The 26467-nt window shown below is 45.2% G+C and overlaps 2 protein-coding genes across 6 annotated transcripts in view; both read right to left on the bottom strand.

The window, feature by feature from the left end:
• GNG12 (G protein subunit gamma 12) overlaps positions 1-22209 on the bottom strand; it is a 67733-nt gene extending 45524 nt beyond the window's left edge. Inside the window, exon 1 of one of the 2 annotated variants that reach the window (XM_048496813.1) lies at positions 22087-22209. The gene's annotated coding sequence lies outside the window, so the exon portion shown is untranslated. Of the gene's footprint in view, positions 1-3532; positions 3974-22086 lie in introns of those variants that run through there. The other variant, XM_048496811.1, reaches the window with a different exon arrangement.
• Positions 16340-22224, bottom strand: DIRAS3 (DIRAS family GTPase 3). 4 transcript variants are annotated; one of them, XM_048496809.1, is made up of 3 exons: positions 22087-22221; positions 21516-21585; positions 16340-17848 (listed from the first exon to the last, which is right to left on the bottom strand). In XM_048496809.1, the coding sequence occupies exon 3, from the start codon at positions 17772-17774 to the stop codon at positions 17178-17180; it is 597 nt and encodes a 198-aa protein (XP_048352766.1). In that variant the 5' UTR covers positions 17775-17848; positions 21516-21585; positions 22087-22221; the 3' UTR covers positions 16340-17177. The 4 variants fall into 4 exon arrangements, with proteins under 4 accessions (XP_048352766.1, XP_048352767.1, XP_048352764.1 ...); XM_048496810.1 differs by lacking the exon at positions 22087-22221 and adding an exon at positions 21691-21964; XM_048496807.1 differs by lacking the exon at positions 21516-21585 and having other exon boundaries at positions 22087-22224.
• Positions 22225-26467: the final 4243 nt, after the last annotated feature.

Raw genomic sequence — 26467 nt, 5'->3', positions numbered from 1 at the left:
CGCGCCCCACGTGATCCAAATCTGTAAGCCCGGTACATCACGCACCCCCCCGCCCCCTGGAAGCTTCGCCGCTGGCAACAGCAATATTAAAACACAGTGATGGTGAAATGATTGGTGATGAGTAACAAAGGCCTGACACTCTTGCCCACGCTACTTGGCAAATATTTATAAGCTTACAAAGCTATCTTTAATTAAACAAGAAAAACCTATTACAAGTCAGAGCTAAAAGGCATCATAAAAATTTCTGTGACTAGTCACCCCCATTCCATCCCCAGACCACCTCCTCCCAAAGAAAACAAAACTTTCTTCTTCCTACTCTGTAAATTCCTAAAAAAACCTTTTCCCATAAACGTATAGTGAGTCAGACCATTGGTACATCTAGAACAGTGAGATCTATGCTGACTAGCAAAAGGCCTCAAAGATTGCTGGCAGAAACAAAATCTGGGACCTTCTGCAAGCCAAGCATATGTTCCACCACTGAGCATGGCCTCTCTGTAGCAGAAACTTGTACAATTGTTTATCATATTGATCTAATTGTTTAGAAGCTGTGCATTCTCCATTGTAGTATTTAAGTGTGAAAACATGTATGTAATTTTTTAATAAAGATCAGCAAAACTTCAATGCCTTATTTAAAAAAGCAAAAAGCAATAAAGCAATGAAGCAACAAGACTTCAACAGCAATAGTGATAGGATAGCTTTTCACAATTAAAACCTCAATAAATTTCTATGCATGGCCACATTTTAGACAGCAACGGTGGTTAATATAATAATTGGTGAGATAAGGAAAAGCACATCTCCCAATTACAAAATATCGAAGATGAATGCTGAGAAAATGCACATTTATTGGGGAAAAATAAAGGCTAGAAGGCATTTACCACCTTAACACACACCAGAACCTGAATTCTTCAAGTCCTGATGTGGAATAAAAGTCTTATTCATAGCAAAGTTATAAGGTTCATTTCCCCCTCATATTATGGTAGGCTTAAATTTCCAGATAATGACCTGCTAGAATAATGCCACCTGCAACTGTTTTTTTCACCACAGTGATAGAGCTAACACTAAAATGAAAAAAAAGTTATTGAAACTGGTATCACACACAAAAATAAATAAAATGGAAACATTTTTCATCACAGAAAAATAATAGTGGATTCAATATTGTCAAAACATTGTCTAGAAATCATGCAAGGCTTTAAAAATAACACAGAAATATTATTTAAATAAGTTCATGTGTGTTTGTTACGACAAATACTTTATTCAAGAGCATTAGTTCAAAATAAAACATTATTTAGACTAAAACTATATTACTAGAAGAGTTTAGCAAAAATTAAACATATTTACTAAAGAAAAATGCTAACTTTAACTCATCCTTGTTTCATGAATTCTCTCATTTCTGAAGCTGACCTAAAAAAAGAAAGAAATCTACAAGCTGTCATATTTTGAGCAAGCAATTTCATGCCAGCTGAAAGACCTATAGAGATCATGAAGCTTATGATTACAGTGTTACAAAGCGAACATGTGCAAATCAAAATATTCCTGGCTTTAAAACAGCAAGAAAATGTTGGTCTGACAGGGCTTATAAATAGGGCAGAGCAAGAGAGATTACAGAGTTTAATCCAATTCTGCAAGATTTTACTTTCCAGTAAGTCTGGTGTTTTATTAACACAGCAAACAAGCCTAACATTAAACAAGACGGAACATGTTCAATAATTTACTTCTTACAGTCTCCTGTCATTTTCTTGTGACTGGGCTGACCCACCATCCGCTCCCACTAATCCACCTGCCAGCAGGGAAGGCCCCTCCTTGTCTCTGCACAATGTCTTTTACATGCTGGAGAAGTAAGAAGACCCTCATAATCCTCTGAACATGAAAGCAGAAATACCACATGAGAGACCCTCCTTCTCTTTGCAACGTCAAGGAAGGAAAAGGGGACTCTCTCTCACTGAACTTTAGATAAAGCAAAAACTGTGAAAAATGATTCTGCCTGCTTTAGCACCCACTGTGGCATTAGCCAGAGGGCCCAGGCAAGGGGAGGCAGAATTAGTAACAAAAGGCAGCAGTAAATTATGATTACCTAGTAAACTCTGCCAAAATGTATAGACCAAATGACTGGGCAGACATTCTGGTCTCTTTGGGTAAAAACATGGACATCAATTGTTGAACACTTAGTGTTGTGTCTATAGCTTCGAGACTTCAGTCATATTCCATTCAAACTGGAGCAATTACTTCCATTCGAAAAGGGGGAAAAAGAACTCGTAACAGCATCAAGATAAGTTATACATGGAGTTTTATCAGGCCTTCTTTCAGACAAGATCTGGAAAAAGTTGAACACAAATAGTTTCAGAAGAAACCGGAAGTAGAAAACCTGACTATACACCCTGTGTTTTGGACTATTCTCCTCCCACATATCCATAACAGTATCTTGCTTTCATTGAAAAATTATGGGATTCTTACAGTAGAAGATTCATGTACCCCACCCTACTGCACAAGCACTAACCAGAAATCTTCAGTGGCTCTTCATCCACAATCCCTGCCCCATGGTGCACTGAGTATACAGTATTTACTTACTTTCAGTCACATTATGACTGAATGGCAACCCCCAACATAAATAGGTTCACAAAGAGAAGATCTCCCAAGCCAGCACTACAGATCATCCACCAAGCATTCTAAAAAGAGGGCATTTAAGCCACACTACAGATGCTGAGGGAACCATCAGCACCATTTCATTATAGCAAAAAGCAGCTACTGATAATATAGCCCACATTAGGTGGCTCCGTTTACGAAGTGCCCACCACACTATATGAGGAAACAACATACATTCCTGCCATTCCGCTTCTCCTGCCTTTTGGGACATTTGTGTAGTACCTTGCCCTATAGGAGGAGATAATGTAGCCAGAGATTTTTTAAAAGACTTTGGAAACCAAAACTACTGTGGAGCTGGAAGAAGTTCAGGCCCACAACTTCGTGCTTTAAAAAAAAACATTCCATACGGTTGCATGGGTCCCTGAAACTAGGTTTGATAAAGCATAACAATGTGGCAGAACTCTTGGTGAATAAGAGCAAGCGGAGACGTTTGGTGGCAACCTTACAGCACGCCCCTAACTCCCTGCTCCATAAATCATTACCAAAGTTCCCATTGCGTACTTACAAGCACACACACCTCTACTTGGATCAGAGGCAAGCATTTTTAAAGACACCGGGGCAAAGAAGCCCCTTCTTTCTCCACCAAGTAGGGGGACAGGCAGTGGCTGCTAAGGGCAAAGAGCACCGGCCTAGCCCAGCCACGCTTCACTCTGCACGGTGGAGAGGAGGGAAGAGCCCCTCTCCGGGTGGCGAGAAAAGCCTGCGGGTAGCAGCTGATGGGTTCCCGTTCTCCAGTCGCCGTCGCAATGGCGGGAGGCGGGCGAGAAGGAGGAAGGGCAACTCCTTCCCAGTTCGGAGACCCTCTCGCTGTTTCAGCCGGCCTAGGGCGCTGCTTCCGCGCTGGGCCGCCCCACTCGCCGCCCGGGATCAGGCAGGAGCCAAAAACTCATACCTCGGTTTCTGCCGTCCCTGCTTGGCCCGTCGCCGCCCTCAAAACTCGGGACTCCTCTGTCTCTACGGGCGACCGGAGCTGGCCGACCTCTCACCCCTCCTCCTCCTCCTCTCCTCCTCCAGCTGCTGCTGCTCCTGCTGTTGGCTCCGCCTGGTCCCGGGCGGGGGAAGGCGGCGAGGCTTCCTGGGGCAAGACCGAACTCGCTTCGCTTTTCCAGCGCCTCGCTGAATTTGGGGCAGATCCGGAGCTTCGTCTTCCCTTCCCTGCGCAGGCCGTGTCTCGCCTTAAGAGGGAACTGCAAGGGGCGGAGGGGTAAACGGAGCCCCGCTCCCCACAAAGGCTCCCCCTCTGCCCCTGTTGGGTGCAATGCGGGACTGTCTGAAAGGGAGAGGAGGAGGGCCGAACTTGCACAACAGTAGGAGGCCATTAGAAAGAACAGCGCGTGGGATCGTGCTTCGGGAGTATATCTCTATACGTGCTATACGCTGAACGTTGTACATATAAGGCGATTCCGAGCGTTAGTTGAAAGGCCATGGATTTCGGCGTAACAAACTTTTAAAGAACTGTTTTGAGTGATGCAGGGGCGGATAAAAAAAACTAGGCAGCGAGGTTTATCGAATTGGGTGGAAACTCCCATTTCGTGAATAGGCCTGTCCTTATTAAGACTGTATACATACTCACTCACACCTTTAGTCTGTTACAGAACTACTTGACTCCCCCACGTGGATACACATTAATAAGGAAGACAAGATAACAATTTGAGTAATCCTGAACAGGCAAAGCAGAAAGGCTGCTATAAAGCATTACTTCAGAATTTTAGCACTCCTAAGTAGTAGAAGATATCAATGGAAAGATTTTACAAGACATGTCCTGTTTTGTTTTCATTTGTACATGTCCATTCCCGAACATCCCTAAGGAGGATGCAGATTGAAAGGTTAATGAACAGTTTGAGAAATGGGGGTGTACAAATGCTCTGAATACAATATATGAAAGCATTTTATTACAAACAATGAAGGATATTAATGTTTTGTGACATACTTTGCCCACCACAGTTAAGTGAATGTACATAATTCAAATGTTCAAGGTTTATGCCTAGATTACGCATACTAAAATAATTATATTTGGTCAGTAGATGGCACCATCTATTTTTGGAATGTTTCTCTTAGGAGCATTAGTCAGATCATTCTGAAAAATATATTTTACCAGGGCACTGACAAATGATGCTTACCCAATCATGCATGCACGCGTGTGTGCACACACACACACAAATGTAGTGGCAGAATAATGTAGCACAAGTTCCTTTACCAAAGGTAGATCATGCATTTGTGCTTGTTTTTGAGATGATAGTTGATTTTCTAGAGAAGGCAAAGTTACTGGATCAACTTACATTTCAGAGAGGTGCAATGGTTCTCACAAGTGTGACTTTCTCCTGCCTCCTAGTGTAACGTGTGACCCCCAAACAGTGGGAGGCTGGGGGATAGGGAGATGGGACAGACTGTGTGGACAAATAACATCCATGTTATATGAGGGACTGCAGTGAGGAGAGGGAAGTGAACAAAATTGTCTCCAACTTCCCTTCCACTGGTGGAGGAAGCATGGCAGAGCAAGCTCACACAAGAAGCTGGAGGGGTAATTTAACCTGATTCCCCCTCCTTACTATAGCCCAAGTACTATGTGGAATTTTTTTCCATGAACCCCACTATCAGCTTTCCAGGGGTCATGGAGAGCGGCAGTGAGGTAGGTATAGATTTTTAATGGAGGGGCCAAGGAGTGGGGCCACATCCCCACCCACCCCTGGGGGTGTGGCCATGCCTCCCCAAGCCCCACCCCTGGCCTCAGTGCTTATAAAAGCAGCTCTCCAAAGCCAGGGATGGCAGACTCCCCTATCCCGCCTGCCCCGCCCCCATCGGCTGGCAGCCCATTCTGGCCACCCCTCCGGGCAGAGATGTAGCTAGGGAAAATGGAGCCACCCTATGGGCGGCCGCTGTGATGCAGGAATCCACACTGGGGCTGCCAGCATCACTTTCAATGGTGTTTAAACTAGGGAGCCCAGATTCTCCTTTTAAATCCACCTTAAAGGGAGAATCTGGGGTCCCCAGTTAAAACCACATTGAAAGTGATGCTGTTTTGGGGTAGATTATCCCACATCCTGAAACAGCTTCACTTTCAATGTGGTTTTAACTGGGGACCCCAGATTCTGCCTTTAAATCCATACTGAAGTGGGTGGATTTAAAAGGAGAATCTGGGGAAATTTGAGGGGTGCCTGCTGTCAGGGGTGCAATTGTTAAGCTAGCAGCACCAAACTTTCAGGGCATCTTTAGGAGACTCTCCTAATGATACCACCCAGGTTTGGTGAAGTTTGGTTCAGGGGGTCCAAATTTATGGACCCTCAAAGGTGTAGCCCCCATCTCTTATTAGCTCCCATTGGAAACAATGGGGGATGGGGGCACCCTCTTTGGGAGTCCATAACTTTGGACCCCCTGACTCAAACCTCACCAAACCTGGGTGGTATCATCAGGAGAGTCTCCCAACAAATCCCTGACTGTTCAGCTGGAAATGATGCATGGTAAGCCCTACCCAAATCCTCTCTGCACACAGATGAACAGCTTTAAAAAGTACTCCAACCATTTTTATATCACGCTTCTTCCAATAATTTGTTTGTGGCGTTTGTGAGACAATCCTCTTCCATTTTATCCTCACAACAGCCCTATAAGTGAGGCTGAGAGTAGGTGACAAGCCCAAGGGTCATCAAATGAGCAACAGGACTGGATGGAGATTTGAACCCAGTCTTCCCATTCCCAGTCTGTATTGCTCAGAAAAGTGGCTCAAACACTGCATCTGGTTGTTATGTTTTCAAGCATGTATTGTACACAGGGATGCATGTCAGGGGCTATGATTAGTTGTCACACCCCTGCTAGTGGTGAACTCAAGCTTGCTTTTGCCTAACATGCAAAATAGAACCAGCTGATCATTCAGCCGTGTAGGTATTGTGAGCACAGCTGGCAGATGCGAATAAGAGACGAAAGAGCTAGAAGAGCTTCTTTCTTTCTTTCTTTCTTTCTTTCTTTCTTTCTTTCTTTCTTTCTTTCTTTCTTTCTTTCTTTCTTTCTTTCTTTCTTTCTTTCTTTCTTTCTTTCTTGCTTGCTCCCAATGTCGATGATACTATGTGCAACCCTGTGCCAAAGGCATCTTTATGATTTATGAGACTTCTCCGTGCTTAGAAACAGAGAAGCATCGCATGTATCACTTTCCTTTAAAATCCATTTAAATATTTGCAGACCTAAATTAACAGAATCCTGAAAGCATTTCTGTCTTTCCTCCCTAAATGATGACTCCCACATGTGATCATAAGTCACGAAAACATATCATGCTGGCAATTGCCTAGCACATGCAATCCATTAAATACTGCCTCTCTTGATTATTAACATGATCTGTATAGTAACCAAAGAAGCTTGTTGAGCAGAAATACATACATATTGAAGTATCCTCTACAATTATCTGTTGCTGGATATGAACTTCATTAAATTATATGAGTCACCAGCAGTAATCTTCCATGGTCTATATGAAAGGGAGGGGAGCTGAAACCATAGAAGCCCTTATGATTAAAGTGCATTAAAAATACAATCTTATTAAATTAAAAGAAACAGCATGATCCAGCAAAAATTCAGCTCTTGTGGATTTCAGTGGAAAACTTAAGCACACGTCATTCACTCTCATGGCCATAAATGGAACTTAAAAGTGTTTATCATTGGCTAGCTTGTGTCTGTTGTGTTAAAGTAAAATACATTAGAAAAAAAGAAAAAGATAATGGAGAACAATTAACAATGGGCTGTTGTGGGTATTCCGGTTTGTGTGACTGACTGTGGTCTGGTAGTTTTTGCTCCTAACATTTCTCTTGCATCTATGGCTGGCATCTTCAGAGGTATGTCATGGCAAGATGTGTTTTTCTTTGTGGCACAGTGTGGAGTGATTGTGTCGTGGGGATGTTGTCTACCTCACAGGTGGGAGGGGCAGTGTGAGGCACATTTGCATGTATCCAGGTGGAGTTCATTTGAATGCATTTGAATATCTCTGGTTTTTGGTTTGGTTTTATTTTAGTACTGGTAGCCTGGTTTTGTGGATTATCAGACTCTTCATTTTTTTTGTTGAAACTGTCCCAGTGTTTGTGGAATTGAACTCTCCCTGCACACTTGCAATTGAGCTCCTCTGCTGGTGACTCATATCATTTAATCAATCTCATATCCATCCAGACACATGTTGCTGCTGATACAAGTGCAACTGCAACTGCAAATAGAACTGCAATTGAACTCCACCTGGACATATGCAAACGCACCTCATGCCCCACCCCTTCCACCTGTGAGGTAGACAAAACATATACCCCACCACATAATCACTCTGTGCCACGAAGAGAAATATCTCACCATGATATACCAGCCACAGATGCATAGGAGCAAAAACTTCCAGACTACAGCCACACTGCCTGGAAAACCCATAATAGATAGTTGATTCTGACTGCGAAACCCTTCAATGGTACAATTAACAACTTTAGGACTGCAAGATCCAACATCAGTTTTTTGCTATCTATATATATAAAAAGCTAACAGTGACTTTGTTAGTCACGCCCTAACGCCGAAACTGCTGTACGGATCGTCCCCAAATTTTCAAAGGACGTCCCTCCCCGTTCTGGGCAGGTAATCGGACCTTCAAATCGCTGAAAGTCCATACCTGAGCCAGGTAAAACGTCTTTTTTTGGAGCACCAGGCCATGAAGCTGGCTCTGTTTAACTGTCACCCTTAGAATGTTCATGCAGCATGTCTGTGGCCTGAGGGCTTGGTATGAGGGCTTAGAATGTTCGTGCAGATGGGCAGAGATGAGCAGTGAAAACAGTAAATAGGTAATACTGGTAGGTAATACGAGCGGAAGTGAAACACATACACACTTTGCCGTGTGAGATGTCAGGTGGGGTTTTCCCCCCCTCACACGCAGGTAACTTTCACTCTCTGTGCCTTACCCACTGCTACCACACAATACACATCTAGCTCATCCTCACACACCTCACTCTGCCCTCCTTCACATCCAACCACCACTTACCCACTTCCTCACCCATATTCACCACAGCTGTCTTTTACTAAAAGCGAGCTGGAGTTTGCCTTTTTCTTCTAAGAAAATCCGCGGGGTGGGGGTGAACCAACACTACTGGCTCCGCTTCTTTTGCACATGGCCCTTTAAGAACCCAGGGAGCTGGCATAAGCATAAGCATTTTATTGTCATTGTGCACACACAACAAAATTTACAGCAGCATTCCTCGATGCACACAATTTCAGACTCATACCCCATCCTCACTTTCCCCTTCCTCCACCCAGCCCCACCCAGCCCCAAACACATCAACACGAAGCCATGGCCTCGATCTGAGTGCCTCACCACCCTGCCTCTGCTGCCTGACTGGGATAGCCTCCTTGCCCCAGTTCTGCCTTACCCAAGCCAGGACTGTGCGTGTCAACCAGCCTCATGGACAGCGGGATTCGCACTCTGGACAGTTCCGTTGTGGAATGGAAAGGATTTCCTTATACTAAAAAAAAGACACCACCATATAACAATGTGAATTGAAAAGGGAAAGAGGGATTCCATTTGACCACCCCAAAAGGCTATACTGCGGATCATTGGACCTGCATGGACATCTGTGTGGGTTGCGGACTGTGATAAGAAGGACAATTGCCACAACAACACGTGGCCGGGCCCCGCTAGTTGTTGTTAAAAACAAAGACTTAATTTCTCCTTGGGTGTCTATCATATCTCCATACATTATAAAATACATATTGTTCATCACATTCCTGTTGTAACAAGCATCTATGGGTAACCTTAGTGGAGATACTGGAGGACTAATTCTTTTTTGGGAAATTTCCCAGATTTTAAACAGTCTATCTCTGATTACATGACTGCCATTTTGAACTGTATTTCTTCTCTTCATTGATTGTTCTGTCCACAAACAGTCATGTAGTTCTTCCTCCAGATCTGCCATTTCTAATTTTACTACTCTCTGACCTGGATTTCTGATCCAATTCATGACCCAAACCAGACCAACTGCATGGTAATATAGTTTAATGGTAAGTACTGTTAGACCTCTATTTCTCTTATCTTGTAAAACTTTTAATCTGATCCTTGGCTTTTTGCCATTCCAGATAAACTGGATTATCTGTTTCTGCCATTCTTTTAAGGTTTTTCTTGCATATGAATTGGTAACATTTGAAAAAATATTTAATTTTGGCAAGACATTCATTTTTACCATGGAGATTCTTCCTAACCATGAAATTTTTAGTTTAGACCATTTTATCCATTCACTTTCAATCCTTTAGGGATTCCCTAAGTGGGCTCTACTGCCCTCCTGGGGGTGGTAGAAGCATCAAGGGGGTGGTGAGGAATTTTGAGGTGGTAGGAGGGTGGTACAGGGAGGAATCTTGGACAGTAGAGGGATGGCGCAGGGATTTCTAGACTAGCTGCTGGGTAAAAGGTTATTGGGGCAGAATACTGGCACTGCGGTCCAGATATATCTGTGACAGCCCTGCCCCTATAAACATTGCTCAACCCCATTGCCAGCCGTTGCTCCTAGCCAGTGCATGCAGGTTTTGGCTGGGTTGGGCGCCCCTTGGCCTTGGCCACAAGCGGGGGAGAGCAAAAGCAGCCCCTGAGGTGGGGGGAGAGCAAAGCAGCCCCTGAGGTGGGGTGGGTGGGCTGATTCTCACAGGAAACTTTTGAAAGTGTTGCAACCTCTGCTTCCTCTGTAGCATCTACTTCCATCAGGCCAAAGACCTTGTGGTTGTTTGCAAACTACATCCATCAATGGACTATGATAAAGGGCTGAATAGGCCTTCTATGGTCTTGTGGAGTGACAAAAGACACACAGAGGACAATCATCTCAGGCCAAGTCACAACAGAGACAAATGGTGGGAATGATCCACTGGGAAGTGGATTGTGCTGTAAATATAAGGGGCTTGTGAAGGAAAAGACTGATGCTTTGCAAGTTCTATTGTGATAGAAAAGTAATGCTTGTCAAACATCTAGAGAATTAAGAGTGCTTCCTAGATTTTGTGAAAAGTATGTCTCATGTTCAGGAGACTCTAAACCAGTTGCTGAAATAAGGGGAAATGTTGCAAACCCATTGCTGCAGGTATTATCACAGCAATGAACTTTGTAAATATCCTTTTGTCAATTCAAGGGGGAAAGTGGTCTACTGGAGGAAAGCTGCCCCACGCCGGAACCAGAAGAACTGTCTGTACTTGTGCCTTGTGGTCATGTGGCGTTGAGAGGTCCAGTCACAAACCAGACGTCTGACAAGGAACAAATTTGACAACAGACTCCTTTTGAACTAGGGGCATAGCTTACTAAAGCAATGCCTGGGGTTCACCCCAGAACTGTGTTTCCCCTTACGTGCACCAGCTTGACTGGCCCCACCACATGAGTTTAAATACAGGGCCAGCTGCCCCACCCCAATATCCATGTGGAGTTCAGAGTGGCCTGTTTGCTGCTGACCTCAGCTGGCCAGGTCCAGCTTTAAACTGCAGGCTTGGAAGTCAGATGGAGCTTTGGAGGAAGGGTGGAGCAAACAGTATAAAACTAGAGCTGGTCAACCTTCTGTGCTCAGCTGGCTGCAGAGTCTTGAGACTAGCAGCAAACAAGCTGCTCCAAACTCCATGTGGAATTTAGGGGCAGGGCCACCCCAGCTGCCTGGCTGGCATTTGACTGTCTCCTGCCCACCCACCCACCCCCCCGATGCCCCAGAAGTAGCACCCAAGGTTCTGGCCCCATTGTGCACTCCCTCACTACGCCAGTGTTCTAAACTTTCTGATTAGAAGTAAAGATATGATGGGCCTTTCTCCCAGTTTTTTGTCTACCAGTAAATACCTGAAATAAAAGTTTAGGTACTTTTCCCAAAGGAAAAACTGGCAATGGGTTATAAATTGGGAAATTGAAATATTGAGGGGGCAAAGCAGAAGTGTGTCGATCTCTCTGCCTATGCCATCTAGAGGTGCTGAATGATGAGTACCCTTATTTTTCATTTAGATGAAGTCTACATCTAGGGAGGTAGCTGTAGGGTTATTAAAAAGGAAATAGTAATCCTCTTTCTTCATTCTACAAATGTTTCCCATTGTTGCAGAAAGTGGAACTGAAGCAGGTTTGAGAAGAGTTGGTTTTATACCCTGTGTTTCTCTTCCTTAAACAGTCTCAAAGCACCTTTCCTTTCACCTTGTGAGATACATGGGGCCTTGTGAGATACATGGGGCTCAGAAAGGTCTGAGATAACTGTGACTAGCTCAAGGTCTCCCAGCAGGCTTCATATGTAGGAGTGGAGAAACAAACTCAGTACACCAGAGTTCATGCTCTTAACCAATACACCACACTGGCTCTTTTTCTATGGACATGTGGTGACTTTTAACAGTCTATTCATAATAGCAAAAAGTACTGGATTTGTAGACCTACATGCATGATTTGTGAGCATGGAAGGAAGCAAAGTGTTTGCCACTGAAAAGGCAGAGGTAAACACACTGAAGAGAATAAGAAAACAGAGATAATGAAAACCAAACTGTCTGCAACAGCAGCAAAAGGACTGGGGCAGTTCTCTCCCCTCCACATGAAAAAGAGCTGGAAACCAATTGTGGAAGGGGAGTGCTTCATGTGTTACTAGAACATTCATCTTCTTTGCCAGTTCTGTGTATATGCAGTACCTATGTGGAACTGCTCAGGCAGCATGAAGCTGAACTGATGTTTTCTTACATTTTCCTCATCTGTAATTTCAGAAAGTCTGTACAAACGGCTGTTTTTAGTACTATTTCCTGCAAAAATTATGTTCAGTAATCTCTCTTAGGAAATGTAAGGTTTATGTATAAACACTGGCAGTATACCAAGTGTCTCCAGAAGTGACTGAGAAAAGTTTCCGAAAACAATAAATGAAAGGAGACTGAAGCCAGATGACCTGTGAAACAAGAGAAATGTTTTCATTTCATTACCACTGTTTCCCACCTCCAGTTTTCATGGTGGTAGTTCCCACCATGCTTTGAAGTTTTAGAAAAGTCATTAAATGGGTGGGCAAGCTGAAGACCCTGAGATTTCAATCTACCATTCTAAGGCTCTCAAAATGATTTCCATAACTTGAGTCTCAGGACCAGTGAGAGTAGAGAAAAACACTGTAATGATTCGTCAGCAACAGCTCAAAAACTGATTGGGGGTTGGGTACTAAGACTTGATGTGGTTTATGGGTAGACTGCTTGACTAGGACCAAAGTAAAACCCCCACTTGCCGGGAAATTTATTGGGCAATGTTGAACCAGTCGTCTTCTCAGCTTATCCTGCCTTTCTAGAGTTATTGCAATGACAAAATGGATGACAGGCGATGCATGCATGCCACCCTGAGCTTCTTGGAGGAATGATGGGATAAAACACAAGACAGATTTTTATTGTGACACAAGGCCATTTAAAATAACATGATGTGTAACCTAAAATACATAAAAACAATATAGACTCAACCACTGTAGAGCTGTACCTCGTACTCCAGAAATGGTGACATGGTGGGTCAATAGATCATAATTGATCATGACCAAAGCTGCTGTTAGTCTAAAAGCAACAGCAACACTGATCTGCCTCAGTCTATCTGGTAAGTAAGCTTGTCTATGATGGCGGCCAGCACATTCTCTGCCCCATGGCCAGGCCAGAAGCTAGACTGGAGTAAGTCCAATGCTGATGTATCATCTAAGAACAATTGCAGCTGTTCTGCCACCACTCTCTCAACTGCTTTAACCAGAAACGATAAATTCAAAACTGGGTGGTAGTTGGCTGGGTCTAAAGGATCCAGAGATGGTTTCTTTAAGAGTGGATGTACCACTGCATTCTTTAGCCTCTCCACAAAAACTCCCTATTGAAGGGATAGATTAATAATTTCCTGCAGAGGTTATCATACTTCATCGCCGCTGGCTTTCACTAGCCATGACAGGCATGGGTCTAAGGGGCAAGTGGTAGGTTTCACAGTCCTAGCACCTTATCTACATCAGCCTCTGAGGCTGTTTCCACACGGCCAAATAACAGCACCCTAGGGATGGAAAAAACGCCGTCCCTAGGGTGCTGTTCGCACAGGTTCAGCAGTGCCGTCCTCGCTCCCCCAAGTGGCGCCAATACACCACTTTTAAACCTCGCTCATTGAGTGAGGTTTTTGAAAAGCAGTATCTTCCCACTGGTGCGGTGCGTACCAACGTGAGGGCGCCACTTTTGGCCCCTCCAGTGTCTGCGAGGGACTTACCTTGCCAGGGACGTAGGTATAGATTTTTTATGGGGGGGTTCGGGGGGCACACCCCCACCTGCCCCTAGGGCATGGCCACGCCTCCCCAAGCCCCGCCCCTGGCCTAGTGCTTATAAAAGCAGCTCTCCAAAATCGGGGATGGCAGACTGCCCTGTCCTGCCCTCCCCTGCCCTCTGGACAGAGGCATAGAGGGAAAATGGAGCCTGGTGCAAAATCTGAGTTTTGCGCACACCCCCGGGCAGCCGCTGTGATGCTGGAATCCACCCCCAAACAGCATCACTTTCAATGGTGTTTAAACTAGAGAGCCCAAATTCTCCTTTTAAATCCACCTTAAAGGGAGAATCTGGGGTCCCTAGTTAAACAACATTGAAAGTGATGCTGTTTTGGGGTGGATTATCCCCCACCCTGAAACAGCATCACTTTCAATGTGGCATAGTGGTTAAGAGCAGGTGCATTCTAATCTGGAGGAATCGGGTTTGATTCCCTGCTCTGCCACTTGAGCTGTGGAGGCTTATCTGGGGAATTCAGATTAGCCTGTGCACTCCCACACACGCCAGCTGGGTGATCTTGGGCTAGTCACAGCTTTTCGGAGCTCTCTCAGCCCCACCCACCTCACAGGGTGTTTGTTGTGAGGGAGCAAGGGCAAGGAGATTGTAAGCCCCTTTGAGTCTCCTACAGGAGAAAAAAGGGGGATATAAATCCAAACTCTTCTTCTTCTTCTAAACTGAGGACCTCAGATTCTCCCTTTAAATCCATGCCGAAGGGGTTGGATTTAAAAGGAGAATCTGGGGAAATTTAGGCGGTGCCTGCTGTCAGGGGTGCAATTGTTAAGCTAGAAGCACCAAACTTTCAGGGTATCTTTAGGAGTCTCTCCTAATGATACCACCCAGGCTTAGTGAAGTTTGGTTCAGGGGGTCCAATTTATGGACCCTCAAAGGTGTAGCCCCCATCTCCTATTAGCTCCCATTGGAAACAATGGGGGATGGGGGCACCCCCTTTGGGAGTCCATAGCTTTGGACTCCCTGGACCAAACGTCACAAAACCTGGGTGGTATCAATAGGAGACTCTCCTGATAGTACATCCCAGGTTTGGTGAAGTTTGGTTCAGGATGTCCAAAGTTATGGACCCCCAAAGATGTAGCCCCCATCTTCTATTAGCTCCCATTGGAAACAATGGAGGATGGGGGCACCCCCTTTGGGAGTCCATAACTTTGGACCCCCTGAACCAAACCCCACCAAACCTGGATAGTATCATTAGGAGATTCCCCCAAACAATCCCTGAAATTTTGGTGCTGCTAGCCCAAACAATGCGCCCCCTGCAGGCCAAAAACTAAAAAAGCACTAAAATGTTTTTAAAACCCACAAATGGAGGCGTGGAGCTTCAGCCATGAATGGGGGGGTTCAAACCCGAGAACCCCCCCCCCCTTACCTACGTCCATGTACCTTGCATTCCTCTGCAGCTCTGGGTGGCTGGAACGACACACCCACACTGCCCTGTGATCCCCTAGGGTCGGAGGGCAGCATGGGTGTGTCTTCCCAGCCGCCTGGAGCTGCAGAGGAATGCAAGGTAAGTCCCTCGCAGACACCCTGGGCGGCTCCATGTGGAGTTGCCCCTGCGGGCAGCGGCAGCAGCGGGACTGCCCACATGGGACCATGCAAACGGTCCCGATGCTCCACCAGCTTCATCAAAGCAGGTGGGAAGCCGCTGCCTCTGGCCGTGTGGAAACAGCCAGAGAGCAGATCTCTCTGTGGAAACAGCCAGAGAGCAATATCAGACCAGAAGACAGCCAAGGGGCCTTCATTTACTATATCAATAGCTGTCAGGAGGTTGTGGTGGAACAACGATTTTATCCTCAAAAAGGCTCACAAATGCCTCACATCCAATTGTCAATTCACTAATATTTTTGATCCCATACGAAGGGATGTGAGCGATCCAATCACCCTAAATAATTGTGCTGGGCATGAGCTAGCAGACACAGTGGAGACTGAATAGAATTTCTCCTTTGCAGCCTTCACTATCACCTCATAGGATTTCTTGAATGCCCTATGTAAGATGTTCTTGCAGCTTCATCGTGAGTTCACCACCAAACTCACTCAAGTCGTCTTAGCTCCTGTTTCATCAATCCCAGCTCTCCTGTATACCAACGGGCTTGGTTGATATGGGAGCAAAGAAAACATCAGGGGACAATTTTATCGATTGCTTCAAAGAGCTGGACATGCCAGTCCTCTACCAGCTCACTGAGGCAATTGCCAGTGGGCTTCAGACCACACAGAGCATTCTGGAACCCAATTGGGTCCATAAGTTTCCACCAGTGAGCATCAATCAGCCCATCATCTGAGCAGGGAGGGAAATTAAGGTCCATTTGCAAATCTTTCTCCTAATGGACCAACAAGGTGACTTACACTTTTGAAAACAGCAGACTTGCTCTTGGATTTAAGTTAATTTATTCTAGGCCAGATCTTTATTCCCCAGCCACCCAAGCACAGTTCCAACACTAGTCCCACTCATGACAAGGGGGCATGCTCTGGATTAATTATCGTTTACTGAATTATTCCCATTCATACTACAGAATGACCTCACATACTGAAATACCAGGCTCACTTACCACCCAACTTAAAGGTGCAAAAACAGCAAGAGGAAAAACAACTTGGGATTTTTTTTCTGTTTTAAAGGTGAGGAATCAGTAGTATTCCATTCACTTTAATCATTCACATAAAATCATTGCCAGTATACCACACATGGCATTTTAACATTGAACATGAAGTAAGTTGCATGTATTTGGAAAGGACTGCAGTTTTTTCTTCTCTTCTTGATGATACATTCAACAAACTGGCAAATGATCTGAACTCTTCACATAGTAGTCAGTGATTACATTTGCCCTTTTTGTATGTCTGAAGGCTTGTTTCTGTTTTGACATCTATACAAAATGCAAGCAAAAATACTGTGTTGGGCTTCCTGACTATAGCCCTAGTACAATACAAGCTTAGAATCATTTGTTCCTTTATGCATTTGCATAACAGGCTCTGTGTCATGTTAGAGATATTTTAGAAGCATTACTGCATGCAGACATAAGATGGCTTCCGTTGCTCTTTATCATACACTAAACTATAACTGTTTATCCCACTGTATAATAGCCAAAATTGTTGCTGTATGGAGGGGGTTTGATGACAGTGGCGCTGTTTGCTTCCTAAGAAATCTCCTTAGTTGAACAGAAACATGCAAAACTTTCACTAAGTATTCAAGTGCCAGTCTTCTCTGAAGGTCTCCAATACCCAGCTATTTTCAAGTGCATATGAGAATGTTCTGCAAGTTTATGTCTATGTTTCTGTTTTATGTCCTGGAAGGCTCAGACCTCACCAGTTCACATGACTGAGCATTTCCCTTTCAGTTTATCTTTCTTGCGCTGCTGTTTGGATTTCTTACCATCTACCTGAAGACTTACACTTCTGCTCTTTTCTAAATTCAGAAGCTCTTGGAAAAGCTCCTGCACATTGTAGTTCATTTTTGCTGATGTCTCCATAAAGGAACACTTCCACTTGCTGGCGAGGACTTCACCTTCATTGGTATCCACCTCTCTCTGGGTATCATCACTTTTGTTTCCGACCAACATGATAGGGACCTTCTGGATGTCTCCTTTGATTTGACAGATCTGCTCATAGATCTGCTCCAGCTCTTCTACTGACTGCCGGCTGGTAACAGAGTACACCAACATGAATGCATGACCTTTGGAAATTGAGAGTCTTTGCATGGCGGGGAACTGGTGGCTTCCAGTGGTGTCTGTGATCTGAAGGGTGCAGATATTTTTGTCACAACTGATCACCTGGCGGTAAGTGTCTTCAACAGTTGGGATGTATGCTTCCCTGAAAGTTCCCCTTACAAAACGAAGAACCAAAGAACTTTTACCAACACCTGCTGCGCCAAACACAACCACTCTATAGTCATTACTTTGTTCTGGCATCTTGTTTGTTCAGTTTGGAACTAAGGCAAAAGCACAACTAACTTTGTGCTTACATACCCCTGAGGAGAACAGGCCTGTCAAGGAAAGAAAGGTGCCAGTAAGTTAGATATATAACAAGAGGTTACAGTGTGTAAACAAACACTTTAAACCTCTCCCTCCCAAATCTTAAGCCAAGCCAGACCTTTGGTTTCTACACTTTGTAGGAAACAGTTGCATTCAATATGAAATTTTTAGTCTCCAGCAGCCACAAAGCTCTTCTTTCGGGAGAAATAAGATTATAAGTGCCCATCAGCATGGAGATCAGCCAGCCAGCCTCATTAAAGTTCTTCTGTCCCCAAGCAACAGAGCACCCTGCAGCTGGTGCAAATGATTGTTGATTTCTATACTCTGCTGAGGATCACCTTCCCCACAAATAAGCCATTTTCATCTTTTGCCTCTGGCATTTAAGGCAGAGAGATGGGTTGGCTCCTAAGTCCTGTAATTTATAACTTCAAGACCCTTCCCCAATTTAGGATCCTGCCCAGAGTGGATCTCAAGAAGCGACAGACTCAGTAGCCTGGCTGCATTGTTCAGAATGATGGATACAAACAAATACATCCAAGTCTAGTGTGTCATCCGCTGGCATTATCACAGCTGTCAGCAGGCAGGCAAAGGAGCCAGCCCTGCAAACAGAACTACTTTGCAGTAAAGCACACTAGGAAAGAAAAGGTTGGCACATGTTTTCGTATTGCACTGTTATGACCAATGACGTGGGAAACCATGAATTTCATTTACTGTGATTTCTTCTGTGCTTCTCTATGGCAGCCCCCCCCCCCCCCGCCCCATATTCTACTGTACATAGAAGAAACATGGTCAACAAAGTCTCAAAAGGCTCTCCCAGGCTGCAAACGCTGGAGTACTCTGGACACATAAAACAGTCTGGAATTTAAGATAATTAAATTAATAATAAGTTAAAATGAATAAGAAGACATCATAACAAAAGATTCTTTTGTTGATGCAGCTCTACCGGAAACCGTTCAGAATTCTGGAGCCATCCGAATGATGCATCATCAGTTTCCCACTGCAAGCATCCTTTTGCAGTAATATTCCTAGCATCTCACAAACCACCTTTAGAAAGCAAACCTAATCAGAGAAAACGTCATTGAACTCAGAGAGACTTCTAAGAAAGCTCAAAGACATGAGTGGCACATACCCCACAGAACCACAGTAAGGAGACATAATACACAGGAAATTATGCGTATTTTCCCCTCCCTCCCCTCCCTTGCATGCCACCCCTCACTCACTCCCCTTTCATGCCACCCTCTCTCCCCTCCCTCCTTCTCTACAGATGAAACTTGCTAGGGAGGTAACATCAGCTTTATTATTTGTGAAGAAAATAGCATCCAGCTGCCACTAGCCAGGATGTTTGGGCATCTGGGATTTTTCTAGTCCTGATACACTAATTATCAAAACACAGAATGCATCCTACACAAACTGTCAGGCCTACATGGTAAAGTAAATTTAGGGGAAATGATTGTTACTAATATTAATTTCTGTAAGGGAAATGTTACTTTCCTAACATTATTAAAATAGTTTTAATAGTGAATTTATTAGTTCAGCCCCACCCACCTCACAGGGTGTTTGTTGTGAGGGGGGAAGGGCAAGGAGATTGTAAGCCCCTTTGAGTCTCCTGCAGGAGAGAAAGGGGGGATATAAATCCAAACTTTTCTTCTTCTTCTTCTTCTACTGTTACTCCAGTAACACTTCACTTCAAAAGTCTTTGTTTTTGTGCTAAGATATAGCAAGGACTAGAACCTAGCTTCTAGATCATTGGCAACATTTGATGAATTTTGAGAACCGATGGGAGCACCTCAACAAAAATGACTGCCATGGGGTCTAGGACCAATTAGAGAATGTTAAGAGGTTTCAAAACTTTGGCAGTTCCTTCAAGAAGAAATATCTTTTCAACAATGGGAACTTCTATGGACAAAAAATATAAAATACAGACCTTGACAGAAAAATGGTACACGATGTTTAATTGATGGTGTATCACCCCAAAAGATATGAGACAGATTAATAATTATTTTAAAGGGACCTATTGGAAATGTCAAGAAATAAATGGATCTTTTTAACATAAGTAGCGGACATGTAAAAAAAGTGGGAAAAATTCTGGAGAAAGATACATGTAGCAATGCAAAAAATATTGAAAATCAACTTTAATATGGACCCCAAGATGATGTTACTATGAAATTTTCCAAAGAATCTACCAAGAAAATGGCAAGAATTGTTTCAATATTTAATAACACAGCTAAAGTGACACCTGCAGCTAAAAGGAAAGCAGAAAAATGTTTGAGAAATTTGGGGAAAGATCAAAGAATATGTTACAATGGCAAAACTAACTTGCCTCATAAATAGAAGATCGTATCAGGAGTTGCAAGAGAAATGGAAGTTGTATACTATGTATTATACTTAGAAGTTAAAACTGTGCTTATTCAATGCTGATTAAGGTTATATCTAGAAGATTGAATTACAGAACTTTAATAGTAATGGAAATGTTAGTATTATGATGGAGTTAGGAATCACAGAATAGAATCATAGAGTTGGAAAAGAGCACAAGGGCCAATCAAGTCCAATCCTCTGCCATGCAAGAATACACAGTCAAGGCACCCTTGACAATTAGTAATTAGTTTAAATTATTATTAGCAGTTATTTATTAAAAGTAAAGGATTATATAAAAACAGTACTATACAACAATAATAACGGTTAGTAGTAAGCAGTGATCTATCATATTTAAAGTAAAGGATTACATTTAAACAGTAATTTTAATTTTGTATGCTTCATGGTAAATTAGCAAGAAATTTTAAAGGTTCTTTTAAATTTAGAATTTTATAATTGTTAAAATCCATTTTAATTAGTAGTGCTTGACTGTTTATTTTTCTATCTTGGTCAATTTTGTTTTTCTTTTTACTTTTATTTGTTATTAAGTTTGTAAATAATAAATAACAAAATAGCAATGTCCAAGCTAAGTTTCCTCCTACAGTATTTAAAAATGTGTGCTCCCTAAGACCACCTGAACAATGTTCCTTGGGTACTTTAGAAGTACCTAATAATCCAATGAAGTGTATGAGAGTCAGGATTGGCTCCTTGTTTGGGGGAGGAAGCAAGTAGGCCAACAGGAAACATGATCAGTGGGTAACATGTTGAGGGTCTCGGCACTAGATTATTTGGGCATGGGATGAAGATAAATTAACAAAGAGAAATATAGCAAAAAGTCCATTAATAAGTGTCTCCTTCACTAGAGTTGAAACCCAGTTTATCAAGATGTCATGAATGGCTTCTGAAATGTTTAGAAAAGGGTCTACACTTTCAATAAATACTGCTGACATGATACTATTGCTGGGGTACATGAGAAAACACTTTGGAATGTAATAATACATGCAGTATTTAGAGTTAAATAAAAGTACAAATCAACCAACACTTTTCCTGCAAGGATCTTCGGCCATGAACAGAGGTCGATTCAGCTTATGAAGCTTCTCCTACCATGTAGACACTGGGAGAGCAAACTTCACATGCTGCATTTTCCTCATCATGTACTTGTATTAGGCCAAAGACCTCCACCAAAAAAAAAGAATCCTACCCCTGTACACAAAAGCAATTTCAGATGTTCCACTGCCTCAAGGATTACTTTCTGACAGCTGGCCAAACCCCAGTGGGAGCAAGATACTGAATCTGGCTGTGTAAAATGAGGTTTCAAATTTCAACCTGAGAAGAACATAGTGGGTCTCATCCTGGGGAGGCAAGCCATACTCTTTGGACCTCTCATCATGTTCTCCTGTTGAATACAAGAGAAAGTTGCAAAGCTATTAGCAAACGAAACACCCTATGCTAACCCTCTCATGGGGGAGTAAGTTTACCGGAAACAAACAACAAGACTTACATCCATCCAAGTACGTGCATTCAGAACAGGGATGCAAAAATACGTCGTTGTCTTTTTTAACCTTCAAACGGCTCGTAAGAGGGGGGGGGGCCTTCAACTCCCTCTGCTTTGACAAAAGGGTCTGCTCTTGTTCTATTCCTGCTACTGCAAGGAATAACCGCATCTGGGATGCTCTATTCCCATCTCTGGATGCCAAACCCGCAATTCAACAAGTGTTCCGTTCCTGCCTTTTGTTCGGTATTGCACAGGCTTTCCTACAGTCAGCCGCCCAGCCCAGCCCCGCCCCGCCCCGCCCCGCCTCGCCTCGCCCCCTCCTGGGAAGCCGGTTCTCTGCCTGGGACCAAAAGCATCTCCCTCCCCGCCCCGGCCCGCCCCTGCGATGATGAGGGAGCTTACTTCGCTAGCCAGCTCTTCCGGCCGCTTGGGAGGGAAACTGCGTACGGAGCTGCCTGCCAGGCGTAACCAGCGACAGCGCTCGCTGCAAATGTGCTCCTCCGAGCTCCGGTTGGGCAGGGAGGCACCATCGCGCCGACGGACGGACAGGGCAGCCCTCCTCCCCGCCGCACGAGCTCGCCACGCGGCCACGCGGCTCCTGGGCCCCGCCTTCGCTCCGGCCCGCCCCTCGCTGGGTCCTACTGCAACGGAAGTCAAACTCCGGCTCCGGCTGCCCGGTGGCCTCTCATTCCGTTTCTCCAAAGCGTGGACGCCGGGCCATTTGGGCCATTGCTGGTACCTATATTTTTAAGCTAGAGAGGGAGAAGCGCCCACTTTGGACCGCCTGTCGCTCTGCTCCCCGCCAGGTTGTTCAGCCTTGTCGTGCTTTCAAGAGCAAAACACGCTGGATCTGTGTTTAGAAAAGCAAAAGCATTCCCTGATTCGTGTTTTACAGACGGTCTGCCTTTTCGAGCAACACGTGAAACTATTAAGGCAGCGTTTCCGTAAGGGACCATGCCTCCACTTCCCATTCTTAGGCAGGCTGCATCTGTTGAATGTCAGCCTTGATACCAAAGGGCAAAGCCCTTTGTCTGGGTAAAAATTGTCGGGGTAAAAATTGAAGGCTCGGGGGTTCCGAAACTTGTTCTGAATTTGCAACTATTGGTCCTTTTGGAAGCAGTTCATGCGCAGTTTAAAAAATAGTTCCGAACTACAATGGAAAGCCAGCAAAGAGGATGTGCTAATATAGTCTATAACAAAAACAAATTTTTAAAAATCCATAGTGGAGTCTCAATAGCATGTGCGTGTTAAGTCAGAGTCAGGTTGCTCCTATCTTTAGGGCTGTGACAGCCCGGCTGTGGCTTCCTTTATAGATTCAATCCATCTCATGTTGGGTCTTCCACTTTTCCTGCTGTCGTCAGCTTTTCTTAGCTTTATTGTCTTTTCCAGTGTTTCTTGTCTTATTATAGCATGAGCAAAATACAATAGCCTCAGTCATTTTTGCTTTTTAAAGAGAGCACAGGCTTGGTTTGATCTAGAACCCACTTATTTGTCTTTTTGGTGATCCATGGTATCCATTAAACTCTCCCTCAACACCACATTTCAAAGGAATCTACTTTCTTCCTGATATCTTTCTTAATTGTCCAACTTTCATACCTACACATAGTAGTGGGGAATACTGTGGCACAAATTATCTTGGCCACCAGCAACACATCTTTACCCTTAACAATCTTTTCTCGCTCTTGCATATTTTTCATTGAAATAATCTCATCTGACTCCATAATTAATTGTAGGGTCGCACCCACGCCGGTCAGCGTGAAGAACGACGCCCAGACGCTGAGGATAATATCTGGTGGAGATCGGGCCAGGCAGCGGAGACTGGTGGTCCAGAGCCTTAGCGAAGCCCCTGGCCTGCCGGTTCCTGGCACCTTTTATTGTTACTCTATCGGGGGCGTGTAGGAGGGAGGACTGGGGGGAGTTCCGGGAGAGCGGGAGGTCGGGAGATCATCATGTGATGCATGATCTCATCTGGCCACGCAAGGAGAGAGCCATCGCCCGAGCCTAATCCTCACCTGGGGGCAAAGACCATTGTCCCGCGCCTGTGATTGAGCTTCAGACAGTTCATGACCCGGTGGATCATGGGGGGATGAGGAGTGGGTGCGACAGCACTGCAAGGCCGCAGGTCCGGCTACGCCCCAACGTTTCACCACGCACTGCTAGTCGGTAGTGTACTACTACATCTCCTCCTTTTACATTTTAGAAAACGTATCAAACGCTTAAGGCCATTTAAAGGACGCTTGTCCTCACCGCTGGTCAAGTTGACCAAGCGTTTGTGCAACATTAGAACTTGGTTGCGGGTAAGGGAACGCGAGGGTTTCTACACACGCCATATAGCAATATTAGACAACGCATTGAACGTCAGTTGATCCATAACAAGGCACAATTAAACCAATGCAGAGCTGTACAATAAAGACTCAACCATCTCCTCCCGCAGCCAGCTCCAGAGGGCTGACCACCAATGGGCAAACATCATACTTCAGATTAGATACAACTTCTGCAGCTCAATGCACTTTCATGTGGATCAACTGGAATTCATCAGAAAGATTAAAACAACACATATATTATGTACATTCTCACAACCTTGGTGATGTAACAACAACAAATAATCAATAGCGCACGCATTGTTCAGGGTCGCTGATCTAAGTTCCTGCTGCCCGGAGGCCAGGGCATCCAGAGCGGTGGAGGTAGAATTGATGGACTTCGCAAGGGCACAGGCCAGCCGCCAATAGTCTTAGTAGCATTGCAGGAAGCTTAGTCCGGGACTCCCACTCAGGGAAGTTAGCGCAGACGAACTCCGCTGAGGTGGCGACTGCCGTCTGGACAGGAGGTCGAAGGCAGGGCGGAGCGGGCGCGGCGTCCGGCTCCCGGGTGGAGCCTGGGTAGAACAATGGTGAGGCTTAATTGAGGTAGCAAAGAGTTCCGGCAGGAGTCAGCGGGATGTAGTTAACGCCCTTCCCGCAGGTCCAGAACCAGCCCCTGGGGAGCAGGATGTTTCCAACACGGGGATGTCCTCCATGTGTGCATTCCAACTGGCCGGAAAGCCGACGTATCATCGTGGGCCCGGTCGGTTCTCTGCTTCGCTGCGCTGCGTGATGCGGGCGAGGTGTTGGACTCGTGGTTAGCGACCGTCGGGTGATAAGGGAAAGAGCCAGTCGGGAGGGTTTGGACGATCGTCCCCAGTCGGCGCCATAGAGTATCTGGATGGATGAGGCATTCATGAAGGGCTCAGCCCAGACTCCGCCAGGGAAGTCTCCGGTGCTGGTGAACGGGAGCAGGCAGGAGCTCAGCAGGCCTCGACCTTTGCAGGTACCAGCCCAGCAGAAAGATGACGTTGGCAGCGGCAGCAAACTGCTCCCAGATGTTGGTCTGGTGAAAGCTACAGGGTGGCCGGACGCCATCGGGTGAGTGCGTTAAGAGCAGGCAAAGGATGGTGGTCAGCCGAGCTGGCGGTGATGACGCAAAGAGAGCGCACAAGTATGTCTCGGGTGTCTCGGGTGGTCTTGTCAAGCAGCAGCCGCTTAGGCTCTGGCTGGTGGTCGCTTTGACGCCTCCCCATGGCCATTCGGTCTTTGCCATGCACGCATGCTCCTGTTGGGATCGCTAAGGGATCCTCTAGTGAGATGCTCCATCTCCGGATGGGTTGGTTTCTCCTGGCCATTCCACGGTTGGCCTGTCATGGTTAATCGGAGTCCACGTGGAACTCTGTAGGAAGAGGGGATCGAAACACACCCTCTTTTCCCAGGTTACGGCCGGTCCTGCCCAGGCTCAGTTCTAGAATGGATGTAGATTAGACTGAAAGTTAGGTGTTGATTTATGGGGAAGGAAGTTAATACGGTTTTGCAGCCTAGCGTTTGCTTTACCGCAACCCTCCCAAATGCCACACCTTTCAGTTGCTCTGACAGGAGGGCAGGGAGGTATAATTCTACGGGAATTGGCTTCAGAGCCGCCATCAGGGTGCTGCCAAGGCGAAAATCCGAGCCTCGAGGGGAGGGAAATAGGTGAGTCCTGGGGATTCAGGGCGTACGTTAATCATCAGCAACACAGCGCTTTGATGTACCTTTGGGGATGGGTGCATCCGGGAATGAAGCAATCAGGCAATTAGGAGGCAAATTCCCGCACACAAAGGAGGAAGGAAAGGGGTTTTACAAGGAGTTGCAATTCCCATCAGACCTTGGTGGCTAATGCAGGAAGCTGATGGTGCTAAATTTAGGATCGAATTATCTTGGGGAACTGCCGTCCGCCGAGACGCCTCTACGCTCTGCTGAGCCTGGCCTTTAACATGATGCATTGATAAAGCTGCCAGGCGCTAAGAGCCATAACCCAAACGGGTTTGGGTATTAGGCGATAATGGCGGCAGCCCTCTTTTAACTGGGGCCTGTCCTGACAGTGCTGCGGTATCAGATCGGCCCAGATTTTAATCCAGGAGGGCCAGTCAGCCAATTGGCCCTCCCGCCTTTACTGGTCTAAAACAGAAGGAAAAGAGGAGGAGAGGGAAACAGATCTAAATCCTGCGCCACGCCAATGTGGCTGTGTAGGCCCAGATGGGACGGTTGAAAAGGTTCTCATGAGAGGCTCTGAAAAGTTTTGAAGGTTTAAACTAAGATGGAGGCGTGCTTGAAGCAGGTCCCATCGTATCCTGGGAGCACGCGACGAAGCTGTGTCCCGCTTAAGGCGGATAATGGGCTAAGCCTTCAAGCAGTATTGGCAATAATATAATCAGAAGGAAGAAAAAACTTTAATTGAAGCTAATACAGCTAGGAAGCAATGGAAAAATCCCCCCTAT

The sequence above is a fragment of the Sphaerodactylus townsendi genome, linkage group LG05 (assembly GCF_021028975.2).
Source record: "Sphaerodactylus townsendi isolate TG3544 linkage group LG05, MPM_Stown_v2.3, whole genome shotgun sequence".
In the NCBI taxonomy this organism is placed as follows: domain Eukaryota; kingdom Metazoa; phylum Chordata; class Lepidosauria; order Squamata; family Sphaerodactylidae; genus Sphaerodactylus; species Sphaerodactylus townsendi.
Note: the sequence above shows the minus strand (reverse complement) of the source record. Positions and strands in the feature narration are given on the sequence as shown.

Bases quoted from the DNA above. Each gene is read 5' to 3' on its own strand.
- DIRAS3 (XM_048496807.1), bottom strand. From the start codon at position 17,774: ATGCCAGAACAAAGTAATGACTATAGAGTGGTTGTGTTTGGCGCAGCA.